Raw genomic sequence first — 15,035 nt, forward strand, 5'->3', positions numbered from 1 at the left:
AGCTCTCTCAGCCTGTCCCAATAGCAGAGATGCTCCAGCCCTCGGATCATCTTTGTGCCTTTCTCTGGATCTGCTTTAACAGATCCACATCCTTGTGGTGCTGGGGACCCCAGAGCTGGACACAGCACTCCAGGTGGAGGCTCACCACAGCAGAGTAGAGGGGCACAATCAACCCCCCTGAATTGCTGGCCATGCTGATTTTGGTGCAGCCCAGGATGCAGCTCAGGTTTATGCACAGTGGCATTTATTCTGTTCTTGCTTCTGGAATTCCATGGATGGAGGCAATGAGGACACTACTGCCTCCACTGACTATCCTTGCCTTTTTTTTTTTTCTGGTTTATTGAAAATTTGGGGAAGGACAGAGCAGAAAATGGATGGTATCAACACATTTCATTTACAATGGGGATGAAAACACAGAGCCACCAAGATGTGGGTTCTTTCACAGTTACCCAACAAACCCAGGAACATGCCTGCCATGAGATAAAAAACACCCTGCAAGCACCAACCTTATGTGTTCTGGTGAAAGAACAGATTATTTTCCTAGGAGTCTTCTGCAGCACAATGCAGCAATCTCTGACAAATGTGACTTTCCCGAGGGATTCCCTGGTGCCTTTCAGAAGGCCAAGGTGGCCAAGCATAAAGCAGGTCCTCTGCTTTATGCTTGGTCACTTGAGTTTCACCAGCTCTATGGCAGTAAACACACTAGAAAACCACTCTGCTTTGTTCCAAACGTTTTGTGGAAGATTTGACAATAACAAATATTTTTACTCCTATTTGAAATGGCAGGATGGCACTTCAGGTGTCAGTGCTCCCTTGTTTGCCTTTCTTCAAAACCCGTGGTTCTTTTTGTTTCTCTTGTGCTCATTCTTCTTTATCAAAACAGGGAAAGAAACAAGTTGATTTATTTTATGCTACTTTCATCACTTTAGGCTTCATTGATCTCAGCCTCTATGACCAAGTGAGACTCTTGGAGAGCTGCTGGATGGAAGTTCTAATGATTGGTTTGATGTGGAGATCAATTGACCATCCTGGAAAACTGATTTTTGCACCAGACCTTGTATTAGACAGGTAAAAGAAATAAATTTCTTGAGAATGCTTCATATTAAGATGTTTGGAGGTGGGGTGAATGGTAAGAGGAAGAGGATTAAGTATGGGAGATGCTATTAACATTTTCTCTAACACTATAATTTACTGGTGTTTGCAACAATAATATCCTGAGGTTCCACGTCCGTATGGGGGTTTAAGGAATGCTAAGCATAAACAGTATTGTTGAACCTGTAAGTTCCTGAATTCATGTGGTGTGACAGTGTGAAGTTTCTCTGCATTTTTCACATCTACTGCTGATTTTGTTCCTTTTGTTCTGTGTCTCTAGATGCTGAAACTATAGATACATCTTTGTCCGTTTGTCCCTACATCCCTCATTAAAAAGTAGATATAGTGTCAGGCAATGTTTGAATTATTTTAGGTAGGTTTCCTGCCTGTTTTCCTTCCTCCCATTACTGCAGACTTCATAGCTATCATAATAATGAACATTGCAGCACTAGCCCAAAGGGATTTAAAACTCCTAGATTGCTGTTGAATACTGAGAATATTTTTTCAAGGTAAATAAGGGTGTTTTCAAATTTAAAGATTATTTCTCCACAGCATCATGTACCAAGAGTGTTGATTATGGATTAGTAAGGATGTTTTTCTACAGAACTTTAGAAGAATTTGACCTGAGCTTCACACCAGCAGAAAGTCAGGGAAACAATCTACTCTCTTGGATTGTGTTAAAATGTCTCTTAGCCCTTTCAATCCAGGGAAATTCAGATTTGCACCAGTTCTGTGGCTTGCAATTAGTAATTATCATCACAGACACAGAAGGGAAAATGGGCTAATAAGAGAAATAAATTTAATTTATAAAATATAGGAAATAAATTATAATTTACTTGTATAAAATTCAGTGCAAGGGCAAGCTGCATTGTTCAGTGCAATAATAAGAAATTGATGAAAATATATGATACATGTAATTTCTCAGAAGCTAATATGTGCTGAACAGGGTGATCTTATTTGATGCATTCCTTCATTTCCTCAAGACATGGCAGAGTGGGAGCTTACAAGCATCTAGATGTGCTGTAATTTTATTTAAGACATTCTTACACAAAACTGGTCTGTAACTTGATTTTTTTACCTTAGCTGAACTTAGAATCCCAGAATGATGTGGGTTGGAAGGGACCTTAAAGATCATCCCGTTCCAACCCCCCTGCCCTGGGCAGGGGCACCTTCCACTAGACCAGGCTGCTCCAAGCCCCATCCAACCCCTGGCCTTGAATACTTCCAGGGATGGGGCATCCACAGCTTCCCTGGGCAACCTGTGCCAGTGCCTCACCACCCTCAGAGTAAAGAATTTCTTCTTAATATCCAATCTAAACCCACTCTCTGTCAGTGTGAACCCATTCCCCCTTGTCCTTGCACTACATGCCCTTGTCCAAAGTCCCTCTTCAGCTCCCTTGGAGCCTCTTTAGGCACTGGAAGAGGCCCCAAGATCTCCCCAGAGCCTTCAGATACATATCCTACATAATCTCTTTGCAGACAAGTACTTCTCTGATGCTTGTGTCCTTGTTTGGAATCTGGCAACTGTCTGTACTTCTCCAAAGCTTAAAATTCTCCTTTGCTGTGAGAAACACAGGAAACTGGGTGGTATTCAGGCAGAAACAGTAAATTTCTTTAATACTCCTGCACTGCTGTGCTTAAATGTCTCATGTTAAAAGTATTACAGACTAAAAGATCTCCTGTTACAAAGAGTATAAGAAGCTTCCTTCTGGATATTGCATTGTAGAGCTTAATTGCTTTTTAAGTAAAAAGAAAAATAACTAAAAACTGGAATAGTAGCTTCGGTGGTTTGAAATGTGCTACTGCTTAATTTTAAACCCATTAGAATGGCTTAGGTTTGTATGGAGGTTTTTTTTTCAGATCAAAAAATAGGACCAATTCTAGTGTCCAAAATGGAGAAAGTTGTTTTCATAAACACTTGCAAAATTAAAAAAAACCCAAACTACAAAACCACCAAACCCCTCAAAAAATCTGTTTATATTTCAATAACTTCAAAGAAAAAGGTACTAGGGGATAGGGACAAGGGGTTGTTTTATTCTTTAAAAATGTATTATTATTCCAAGATGGTTATTTAAGGGGGGCTTTTTTTTTTTCACCAAGTCCTGAGGCCTCCATCAGGTAAAACCATGATGTTACTGTTTGTGGTAACTCCTTGTGAAACAAATCTGCAAATGATTCAAGGTGGTACTGTGCCCTTCACTGCAGGGTTTCAAACTGATTATCCAGACTTATACTGGCTGAGAGGATAAAGCCTCTTACAGAAATATGATCATACTTGCACTTTAGAGAGAAAATCAGTTTCTTATAACTACTGACCTTTTATATCAGTCTAATTTTCAATTTAGATTTCATGATAGAACGTTTTAAATTCTCCCAAAGATGAGATAGATGGGCCTTTTGCAGCCTCTTTTGTGCTTCGAATTTTATCTGTCTGAGTCAGAGTACCTTAATTCTGCTTTCTCAGTAACATTTTGTATGTGTTTCCATAGGGATGAGGGGAAATGCGTAGAAGGAATTTTGGAGATCTTTGATATGCTCCTGGCCATGACCTCAAGGTTCCGAGAGCTGAAACTGCAGCACAAGGAGTATCTGTGTGTCAAGGCAATGATCCTCCTCAATTCCAGTGAGTATGGGGTCCGGTCTAATACTCACCAAATTGTACTTTTTTTTCCATGGTATCTGGGAAATCAGCCTCAAAAATGCAGAAATATCAAGTGAGATAAAACTGTTGAAAGAGGGTAAGAGAAAAGGACTTCTCTCTGATAGATTGTAAACATTGTTTGATTGCTCGAAAAACTTCCCAGGCTGTATCATTTGCTGGATTTAGGATCTATGTTCTGTTGTAAGAACTGCACGAAAGACCCAAAGTGTGAAAGCTTCTCACAAGGTGGGGCCCATGGCCCAGGCTGTGAGTCTGTCCTTTTCAATGGGAACTTTTGCTCTCATCTCTCTGGATCCTGCTCATGTGTGAAGTTGTTGTACAGCTCTACAAACGTGTCCTTAATTCCTATTTATAGTAAAGCTAGTTACTCAACTGAGTCATGATTAATTGGGCTTAAATATTCCTATTTAACGGTAGTTAGTTGGTAAAAATGATTGAAAGTACTCAACAGTTCTGCAAGATGAATTTCAGGACAGTAGCTTTGTTTTGCAAGCTTTTACACAGGGCAAGGAGTAGTGTGTGTTTGCTAGTTTAGGGTAGTCTGCAGTAAAAATGATTTTTGGCCCCAGAACATTTTGTAGTTAATGTTGTCAAAATAATGTAACAACAAAATAACAGCTAAACTATTTACATCTACTGCTTTCAGCAAGAAACTGCTGCAGAATTCTTGGTCCAATGCTGAAGGTGAATAGTTCAGCTGCCCACTTATCCCACTTTTCTGCCTACTTGTTTGGGTGGGAGTGTTGATCTGCTGGAGGGCAGGAAAGCTCTGCAGAGGGGTCCAGACAGGCTGGATTTGTGGTCAGAGACCAGTGGTGTGAGGTTCGACAAGACCAAGTGCTGGGTCCTACACTTTTGCCACAATAAACTCATTCAGTGCTACAGGCTGGGGGCAGAGTGGTTGGAAAGCCATGATGATGATGAGAGGAAATGGGATTTCATGAGGATGAGAGATTTCAGTGATGATAAGGATGAGAGGAAATGGCCTCAAGCTGCACCAGGGGAGGTTTAGATTGGATATTAGGAACAATTTCTTCACCAAAAGGGTGGTCAGGCATTGGAAGAGGCTGCACAGGGAAGTGGTGAAGTCACCATCTATGGAGTGATTTAGAAGAAGTGTAGATGTGGCACTTGGGGACATGGTTTAGTGGTGGGCTTGGCAGTGCTGGGTTAAAGGTTTGACTCAGTGATCTTAGAGGTCTTTTCCAACCTCAATGATTCTGTGATTCTATGGATACCATTATTTCAATAGACAACAAAAGCTGTTCTTTTATTCCTCAAATACCCTCCACAATCAAGCAGCCAAAAAACCCAACAAAAAACCCACATGTAATCAACCATATTTTCTTGAGAGGCTCACTTCTCAAAAAATCTCTCCTTTTACCTCTCCCTACTCTTCTTTCCTGTCAAAATCTTTTGTTCCTAGTTTTCAAGGTGTTCTGGAACTGTCGTTCCATAAATGTCTCTGGAAGGATTTTTTGTTGTTGTTGGTTGGTTTGGTTTTTTTGTTTTGTTTTGTCCCAGATCTGCTTTTATCAATAATGTTATTGTGTGTTTCCAGATCTTCCCAGTGGTGATTTCTTCTCTTCCTTCTCCATAACCCCAATCTCTTTTTTTTTGTTTGTTTTTGCCGACTTTTAAGATTTTTCACTGCAGACACATCAGAAAAAAATCCACAGTCATTGGCTTTTTTCCTTCCTCATGAGCAGCAAATATTTTCTTTCTCTTCTCTGGTTAGGCATGTTTCCCTTGTCAGCAGAAGAACCTGAAAGCAACAGGAAGCTGCATCACCTGCTTAACGTGGTCACAGATGCTTTGGTGTGGGTTATTGCGAAGAGTGGGATCCCCTCACAGCAGCAGACAACTCGTCTGGCCAATCTGTTGATGCTCCTCTCTCATGTCAGACACGCAAGGTACGTTTTACAGAGTGTGTGTAACATGTAGGGCATTAGTGTTTGTTTATTACAGGAAAAAAGGAAGGGCAGAACTCCAGAGCACTCCTGAGGGAATCCTCTTCACCTCTGTCACTGGGAGGCTTTCCTTCCTAGCCCAGCAAATCAGGCACTGTGCTCAAGTGCTTGCTGGCACTCAAAAATGGTGTGATATTAAAATGCTGTCTTAAGCTTATCACATTCAATTGTTCATTATGTATCTGCCTGATATAACAATACATAACAATAACAACACAAATTCAGCCTTTCAAAAAAAACCCAAAAAAACAACAACCCCACCCAGCCATCAAAACTCTTCTGTCTAAAATAAAAATCTCCTCCAAAAGTGGTCTGCAGTGTGGGCTTTGGTGGAGCAAAGTGGACTTTGGGTGCCATTTTTTCCCAGACCAATTTGCTGTCTTTTGTTTGGAACTACAGCATTTTTGCCAAGTGACTTATGCTACAGCAATGCCAGGCTCTTGCTTTTCCCATGGGAAGCAGCTCCTCTTCTCCCTGCCTCATCCTGGACCTCCCTGAGCTGTTTATCTTTGTGGTACAACAGACTGAAACGCAGGGCCCTACAAACAGATGCTTTAATTTTCAGGCTGTTTGTAATTTAAAATATTACCCAGAGGCCAGCTATTCACTAGGTCTTATAGCTTGATTTTGGACTGTGTGTCCAGGGAGGATGGTCCTGAGACCAGGCTGGAGCATGCAAAGGAGAGCTGGGCATATCTGTAGGGACACTGGAAAAGGGACGGCCACCTCTCTTCCTGATAGAGCAGGTGGCAGCAGCGGGGACCTGACTGTGCTGAAGGCAGCTTTTAACAGTCAGTTTGTGAACTGAGGGTGAGTTTGAGAGCTGGCCTTGCAGAAACTCCAGCACCAGGCAGAGCTGAACCTATCTCATGTCTGTGATGCAGTGCCATCACCTGGATTGCCCTCTGTGGTGTGACTTATTGTCACAGCTTTGCAGGAGGTGTTCTGGCATTCTGTGAATAAATATTGTGAATCTTTGCAAAATTTTTTATGTTTTCTCGTTAAACCAAGACTTTTTGTGCTGTGTCTCCCTCAGCCAAAATCTGGAGGCTACTTGTTGTGTCCTGTCTCCTTTATGTTCCTTAGTGCTGGTCAGTCAATTGGACTTTATTCTGGAAATAATTGATGCACTCAGTCTTGATAACCAAATGATGTAGGAATTTTGAGAGCTGGGTCTAGGAGAGGGGTTGCAATATCTCCTTTACCATTAACATATTCTTAAGTCTTGAATTGTAGCAGAACCTTGTTTATCTGGAAGCATTGCCCCCCTCCCAGTCCAACCCACTAGGTCAGCTATGTGCCAGCTGTCTGCTGCTATTTCCATGGGGATAAATTTGGTGATGAGCAAATATCGTTAGATTTCAACCCCTTGAGTGCATCTGTTGTATAAATATGTGTGACTGCAATGATACTGTTAGTCCAAACCATGATACAGCACTAGGTGTTCAAGTTAACGAGGTATCGTTGTGTCTTGATGAATAACAAAAAGATTACTTTTAAGCTCTGTAGCCATCTGCAAAATCTGACATTGGACATGCAGAGAGTAAACAAAGTGCTTGAAATTAGCCAGGGTAATTCTTCATCCTCAGCCAGGTAGGAGAGGTAGGTAGTCAGTAAATGCATGTAGTAAATTCCCCTTTTATACAAAGATTCAGTGTGTGGCCTCCCACATTTACAGCATCCAAGAGGTTTTATCTTTCAATAGGGTGGTACATCTGAATTATTTCCTGAAGTCAGTTTGTGTGGTGTAAAACAAATCTATTTTCTCTAAATAGTAAAACATTCACCCTTAAAGTATTGGGTTGTTGTTACTGTTGATCTCGGGGATCACAGCAGCTAAATCCTCCTAGCTCCAAACAAAAAAAGGACTCTCTTGAAGCCGTGAGCATGTTTTTCTTCTCTGCACTGCTGGAACCAGATCTCTGACTTACTTTCTGCTCTCCTGCACAGTAACAAGGGAATGGAGCATCTCCTGAGCATGAAGTGTAAAAACGTGGTCCCAGTGTATGACTTGCTGCTGGAGATGTTGAATGCACACACTTTCCGAGGGCAAAGGAAGTCCCCAGCTACACACCCCGAGTTTGGCTCCTTAGAACAAATGGAGCCTGGAGACAGCCTGAGGAACGGGGCAGCCCAGTAACTGTGTCCAGACCTGGGAATGTGAAGCCTCTTCAAAACTGTGGGAGAAAACAGAACTGCTGTGATGGGGCTGCTGAAGTGTGACCTGGTGTGAGTTCTCATGTCTTCTGGGTTTGCACATGGGTGTCTTGGGAACAGCTGTGGGATGCACACCTCTGTCCGTGCTTCTGACATCGTAACAGCTGCACTTTTACAGTGCCTTTTCTGAGACTCTTCAAAAGCACCTTATGAAATCAAGCCTCAGAACAGCACTGTGGGACAGGGGATTACTGCCTCTCCTTCTCAGAGGCAGGTGAACTGAGACAGGGTGGTAAGGGACTGTTCTGAGGTGGCAGAAGAAGCCTGTGCCAGAGCTTGGAGTGAGCACCAAGGTCTCTGCCTCCCACAGCAAAGCTTTTTAAGCACTGATGGGACAACCTCCTCTTTCGGCATGGGATGGTCTGAAATGTAGAGCATTATTATTTGGGACAGATCTGTTTACCTGTGTGTGCTGGTCCCTGGGGAATGCCTGCTCTGCAGCTGATCTAAAGTGCCGAGATATGAACAGTGTAAAGGAGTTTATTCTATTCCTAAATATGCAATGGCTGTAATGGCCTTTGTTTGTAGGTTATTTGAAATAGATTCTAGGGCCAGTTCAGAGCCTCTTCAGAAAGTTTAAACTGAGTTTAAGTTTGTATTTTGTGAGCCTGTTCTTTACACTCACAGTATTATCCGTGTATAATTCTTCAGTGCTTTAAACAATGACCAAACCACCTGGATATTTCAGTCAATGCCTACCTTTGAAATGTGTTTTGTCTGTGAGATTAACATGTTGTTTTATATATTTATTAATGATGTTAAATCTGTTCTAATAATTAGGTTCAAGAGGTTGCTCTGTGAATATTAACTGTTTGCATTTGTATATGATCTGCTAAATCAGGCCTTGTGAAATTGGTTAGAAACAAACCATCTTCCCTTCCCTTTTGTGGAATTCTGCCCTGCCCACCCAAAACTTTTTGCAGGGTATGAGGAAGTGGATGGGAATATAAACTGGGACCTCTTTTTGCCTGCTGCCCTGAGGTTTGCTGCTTGCTTGTTTTCAACCTCGCATGGCACCTTATGCTGTGGTTTCATAACTGGTATAGGAGCCCTCAAAGAGTGAGGATGGGGATAATGGTCCTAGCACTACTTTGCTTTGCAAGTGTGATGACTTGTTTGAATTTCACTGAAGATGTAGTGGGTTTAAACTCCCTCATTGTGCTGATTTCTGCATGTGTTTAAGCTGCACTGAGCAAAAACATCCAGGTGAAATAGCCTGGCTGACGGCCCCAGTGATCAGCAGGGTGGCATCATTCATTCTGGCAACTGTCACTCTAAATGGATAGCTTTAAATATAACACATGCATGTTCTGGGCATTTCAGGTATGGTGAAATTAAATTAGGATCACACCAAATGTCTATTTTGAGCCAATAAGTCTTTTGGATTAGGACTTTGATTAGTCTGTAATAGTATTGTTAGTATTGATTAGTGTGTATTAGTATTATACTAGTAAAATATGCCGTTTGCATATTTGGAATATTGGTCGAACCTAATCTTGGTGGTTTTTTAAAGCCAAGGACAGTATTTTTTATAGGAGGAGCATAAAGACTTTTCAGTCAGTTACACAGATCAACTGTCTTGTTTTGATCTTGTACTATACCAGATACTGCTGCTGATCCAAATTTTTACTTGCTACCTTTTTATTGTTTTTAAGAAATTGTAATATAGCAGTGCCCTTCTAATGAGGTGTAATATCTACTACCAAAAAAAAAAAAGAGGAAAAAAAGTGAGTAGAGTCTGGAATTCATTGGTACTTTCATTTTGAGGGACATTTTGCTCTGAAACAAACCTGTCTCAGTGTTTCTTGGGCTTGATTGCATTCTGGCCTCAGTGTCTGTTGTATTGTTCTTTCTGTGATTTTCCTTATCCTGTATAATTTTTTTGTTTAATACAGTTTTTCACAGAAATGTTTGTGATTTGTTTGTTTTGCTTTAAAAGTGCTGAATTAATGTACAATCTTGGAACAAACCTCTTAAAAAGAAAATGGGAAAGGCTGGGTATAAATCAGGAAATTGGCTTCTAAGTGGAAATTTGCTGTGGATTGACTCTGTAAAAGGGCAATGCTGCAGATTTGTGCCCCGTGTCGTTATTCACATATGCTGCTATTAACACAGTGCAAATGGGGAAATGACGTGATTTTAACCTGCTTTTTGTCATGTTGAACACAATTTTATTAAAAGTTACTACTAGTGTTTTAAAACGGTCCAAAGTCAATAGCTGTCGAGTCTGGATTCGTGTAGTTGTGTTCAAATTCAGGAAAGGGAAGGTGCCCAAAGGTCTCAAACAGCACAGGGGGGTGTGTGACAGAATGGCTGGACAAGGGTGCCTGTGTCTCTTGAGAGAGATGTTGGGTTTATCACAGGTCTGTGTCCCCCAGACCCTCTCAGGTACTGCATTCCTGGTGTGGAGCATCTCTGTGTCCCTGCCAGACCTGAGCAGAGCAGCCACACTATTTCCATTGGGATACTGGGGGGCTTTTCCAGTTTCCCTGAGGACCAGTGGGGGCTGTGAGGAGGGGAGGAGAAGGGGGCTGGGTTATTGCTTTCCTTCACTGTTTGGCTGCACATCAACCTTTGTGCCGGGCTGGGGCCTGGCAGAGCTGCTGCTTCTGCTTGGAGAAACTGTGCTGCAGTTCTAGGATGGTGGTAGAGGTGAGAAGAAAATCTGCTTCATGCGGGATGGCTGTTTGCCATGGGTTTAAAAAAAATGAGAGAAAGAAAAGAAAGGAAGAGAGAAAGGGAGAAAAAAAGGGAGGGAGAGAGAGAAAGAAAGAAGAAAGGAAGGTCCAAACTTTTCCTTGTGCATGCTGTTAAAAACATGCCAAGGTTCCTCTCAAATCTGGAACCAGAGCCAAATGGTAAAACAACCTTGTTTTTTTACTGATTTGTGTCTAAAGAAATGTGGAGCATTTCAGACAGGTGAAATGCTTTGTCTCCAAGAATGTGAGACCTTTTCCACACCTCTGTCTTCCTGCAAATTACCTATTACCCATTTTTAATGCTGTCACTTTGCCAGTCAGAGAGGAGAGGGTGGTGGAAAGATGTGTAGATGTGTTGAAACTATCTCCCTTGAGACAGTGCCCAACAGGGTGGGTCCTTCCAAAATGGGTAGCAAACTAAGACAAGGTAGCACTTGAAGATCTTTTTTTTTTTTTTCCAATAAATATGCATATTTCCATCATCATATGTTACTTCCTCACTGACTGAATAACAGATTGATACAGGGATCATTGTGGTGAAAGGAGAGCATCCCTTTAATCGCTGGAACTTCTACTCCTGATGGCTTGGGGAATATGAAAGATATTTGCTGTATTTGCTTCAATACAGTGGTTTAACAGACCCTCAAAATGCAGAGAGCCCCTGGAGAGTTGCCTGTTGATCCTCTTCGAGCTGTCACCAGTGAGCAACCTGTTCTGAGGTAAGAATTTGTGTCTTGCTTGGATTTTAGCACAGAATCACAGAGTGGTTTGGGGTGGAAGGGACCTTAAAAGACCATCCCCTTCCAACCCCCCTGCCCTGGGCAGGGACACCTTCCACTATCCCAGGTTGCTCCAAGCCCCATCCAGCCTGGCCTTGAACACTGCCAGGGATGGGGCGTCCACAGCTTCTCTGGGCAACCTCACAGTTGTGAATCTCTTCCTAACATCTCACCTAACCCTGCCCTCTGTCAGTTTAAAGCCATTACCCTTTGTCCTATCACTTCATGCTCTTGTAAAAAGCCCATCTCCAGCTCTCTCATAGGTCCCCTTCAGGTGCTACAAGTTGCTCTTAAGTCTCCCTGGAGCCTTCTCATTGATGTTGACTATTTTGGGGGGGGGGGGTACCTAGAGCTGAAAACAGATTGAGGCCTCATCTTCCTGCCAAAGAAATAAGACTTCAACTCAAAATGAGTTTGGGGCTGGTTGCACTCCTACAAGGCATATGCACAGGTCCTGCTTGCTCTAACTATTTCATCTGTCCTCTCTTCTTAATCTTTTTTCCCTTCCCTGACCACTAGCAACCCACTCCTGAGCAAAATGGTGAAAAAAAGAAATTGGTGGGTATACAGAATCACCTGTTTAAAGCCGACTTCAGGGTCAGCCTTCAGTGCAGTGATTGCAATCAACTGGAAATAAAATTATTTAAAATAAGTTCAGGGGAAAAAAAGATTGAAGTTATTCCCCAGACTTTTTTTTTGGTGACATTTTGAGATAATTTCTTGAAAGCTCCTCTTTTTATATATTACATCAGCTCAACAATTTGATACAACTGTACATAATGAAAGGAAATTGTAGGCTATGAAATTTTCTTTAGACCTTTTAACATTGTTCAATTTTTTCCCCCCTGCATAGGACCTTTAATGGCAGAGGAACTGAAGATCATGTCAGCAACTGACTATTAGCTCTTGGCAGAAAGGTTTGCATGGGCATTTGTGACAATCTGGCAATGTAATAATGGTTTAGAGTTGGATGACTTCTACAGAGACAGAAACTTAAATGAGCTCCATCTGAAAGTACTTGTGTTGAAAAGATCAAATAATGATGGCAGAGGGAGAGAGGAGAGTGTGTGTGCCTGCATGGGGGTGGGGAGGATCCATCATTTACCTCTGGATACAGCACTAGTGTGAGAGCTGGAGCTGTGAAATCGGTGTCTTGGAGCACAAGTCTGGTGCCTCAACACAGCTGTATTACTTTAGCTTAATATCCTGAAAATAAACCATGGTGGGTTTGCCACCATGGCTGGGAAAAAGCTGTTGGTTTGGTCTTTCTCTGAACATCAGACCAACAAAGCAGGTTCATAAATGCCCCTGCCAGAAGATGGGGAATCAGCAAACACCAGTGGAGACAAGTGTAGAAAGGGTGGGACAATTCCCACGGGCTAATCACAGATCTCATTTTCTGTGGGTAAGCATTACATAGATTAGCTAATTCCTGGGTGATTTTCACTGCAAACAAATACAAAAAGCCTTCATCCAAAGCCCTTACTACTGCATTGAGCTCTCCTCAACCTGCACTTTCCCTTCTCCAGCACTCCCATAACTCCCAGTATAAAAAATCAGTTCCAGGGTGGGAAATAGTTCAGCATTTCAAACTAGTAATAAGCATTAGTTGGTTCAGCTTCATATTCTTCCAGGAAATCACCAACAATGGCAAAGGAAAGGATTTGTGCCACCAAACACAGGCTCCACTTCTGGATTTGTAATTCCTTGCCCTGATAAGCAAAAGAGTGGTGGTGCTTCTTCCAACACTGCTCCACTAGCAAGCAAAGCTGACTCACACAGGAGTGGAAGGGTCAGCACTGTTGGAACATGAAGCTGCTTCCCCCCATCAGACACACTGATAGTCCTGCAGACATTGGCAAAATTTTAATGACAGTACTCAAACTGTACAACTGAGGAGCAGTGGCAATGCTGACTGTACACAGTGTTTTTCCAGCCATTGCCCAAGTGTCAGTCTCATTTGAAAAACAAAGCTTATAAAAATGCACAATTCTCTCCCAAATACTGTACACTATTCAGCAGGTTAAAAACTGAAAAAAATTCTTTCATTAAAAAAGTCATTACACTATTTGTATACATCAAGGATAGTCTACATAATCATGTTCATCTAGAAAATATGTGCATTATAAATCATTTCCATGCAATGCAGCAATTTCTTATTTCAAAAGTGGTATAAAAAGACAACACAGCAGTCCTAACCACTAGAACACTTTATGTCAAACAAAACACATGTGCATCATGTTATTGAATGTGTTAGGTGAACAAAATACAGTAACAAAGATTCAAAAATATGTAATTTCTTTTGTTTCCACAAAGTGACTACAGTACCAAAAGATACAGGTAACGTGAAGTGTGTGCAGTAATCGTGTTAAGGAAAGTCCCTCTTCAACTGCTTGTCTGTCATGCTAACCCAAGACAGACTGCTATGTTTAAGATTACTGTGATGTCGTTTCTGCATCTAATAACTCGGTATTCAAACACCTTGCAAGCTTAAGAGCACTGCCCCTAACAAAATAGCTCATCTATTGCATCAAAGTATAAAGTGTGTTGCTTACAGTTTAAAAATCTATAGAAAAAAAAAAAAAGAGTCTGTTTTCCGTACAAAAACGCTGAAATTCCGTCAAGATATACATTTTGAGATGTGAAATTTGCTGCTGGATTGATTGATGCTGGCAGCACGAAAGAAAAGCACCTCCCAGAGCGTTTTGGTGTGAGCGAGGGCGGTTTTAGGTCGGCGGAGGCCCGTTGGTGTATCGCAGCATGGGGTAGAAGGAGCGGGCGAAGTTGTTTGCCTGAGTGCAGCTGTAGTCCTCCTCAGAAGATGGAATCATGCAGGCCAGGAGCAAAAGCAGTAGAAAGAACAACTGGAGAGGTAAAGCTGCTCGTAACACCCGGTAAAAGAAGGAGGGGGACCGAGGGTTTGTCTGCGCGGGTTGCGGATGGCTTTCACTTCTGAAAGGGAGAAATAAGGAAAAACAGGCACTTTAGGTTAGAATTAAAGAAGTTGTTTTAGCCCTTTCCAGGGTTCACATGACCCTTCTGAGATGCAGGGCTGTGTATCTACAGGAGAACAAAACACATGAAACAGCTTAACCATAATTTGGAAGCGTGCAGGACTGCTCAGTGGGAAGCCAGCTGCTGGTTTGGGTTTACTGTCCTTACTACTGAAGAAGAAACTTTTACTTGCAATAGCTTAAAGCAGTGTGTTTTTACCCTATTTTCAAATGCAAACTTAACTTTTCCCAGGAGGGAAACAAACCACTCCAAATACATGGTGAACTATAAAGGAAAGAACCATTCACACTGATGAGGCTCTTGTCTGCCTTAGCATAACTGAGATCTTTGAATAGGTCCTAAATGCACTGGGGGCTACCTTCTCCCTTTGTCCTTCATGGTCTGTTTGTACTAAGTAGCTCTCAATGGCAAGTTTCTTTTTCCAGGTATACTGGTGGAGTGAAAGGAGGATTAAAACCTAAAATATCCCCCATTTGGCACAAAATATTTTCTCAAAAGTAAAGACAAGCCAAGGCTGCACATCACTGCAGAGGTCCTGGAGCAGGAATGTTAAAGGAATCCATTCACCAAGGTGCAGCCCAGAGATGGGAGGCAGAGGAGA

General features: G+C 42.0%; 2 protein-coding genes across 4 annotated transcripts in view; one reads left to right on the forward strand and one right to left on the reverse strand.

Moving 5' to 3' along the window:
* Positions 1–11,355, forward strand: part of ESR2 (estrogen receptor 2) — a 36,783-nt gene extending 25,428 nt beyond the window's left edge. For 2 of the 3 annotated variants that reach the window (XM_018082999.2, XM_018083000.2), the window contains exons 6-9: positions 930–1,068; positions 3,582–3,715; positions 5,493–5,667; positions 7,675–10,156. In XM_018082999.2, the coding sequence (XP_017938488.1) occupies positions 930–1,068; positions 3,582–3,715; positions 5,493–5,667; positions 7,675–7,864 (638 nt within the window). In that variant the 3' untranslated portion in view covers positions 7,865–10,156. Of the gene's footprint in view, positions 1–929; positions 1,069–3,581; positions 3,716–5,492; positions 5,668–7,674; positions 10,157–11,268 lie in introns of those variants that run through there. The other variant, XR_001921970.2, reaches the window with a different exon arrangement.
* Positions 11,356–13,270: 1,915 nt separating this feature from the next.
* Positions 13,271–15,035, reverse strand: part of SYNE2 (spectrin repeat containing nuclear envelope protein 2) — a 161,530-nt gene continuing 159,765 nt past the window's right edge. Inside the window, exon 117 of the mRNA XM_018082417.3 lies at positions 13,271–14,371. Within this exon, the coding sequence (XP_017937906.3) occupies positions 14,146–14,371 (226 nt within the window). The 3' untranslated portion in view covers positions 13,271–14,145. The remainder of the gene's footprint in view (positions 14,372–15,035) is intronic.

Source organism: Manacus vitellinus, unplaced genomic scaffold (genome assembly GCF_001715985.3).
Source record: "Manacus vitellinus isolate BGI_N305 unplaced genomic scaffold, ASM171598v3 scaffold_6_pilon, whole genome shotgun sequence".
NCBI lineage: Eukaryota > Metazoa > Chordata > Aves > Passeriformes > Pipridae > Manacus > Manacus vitellinus.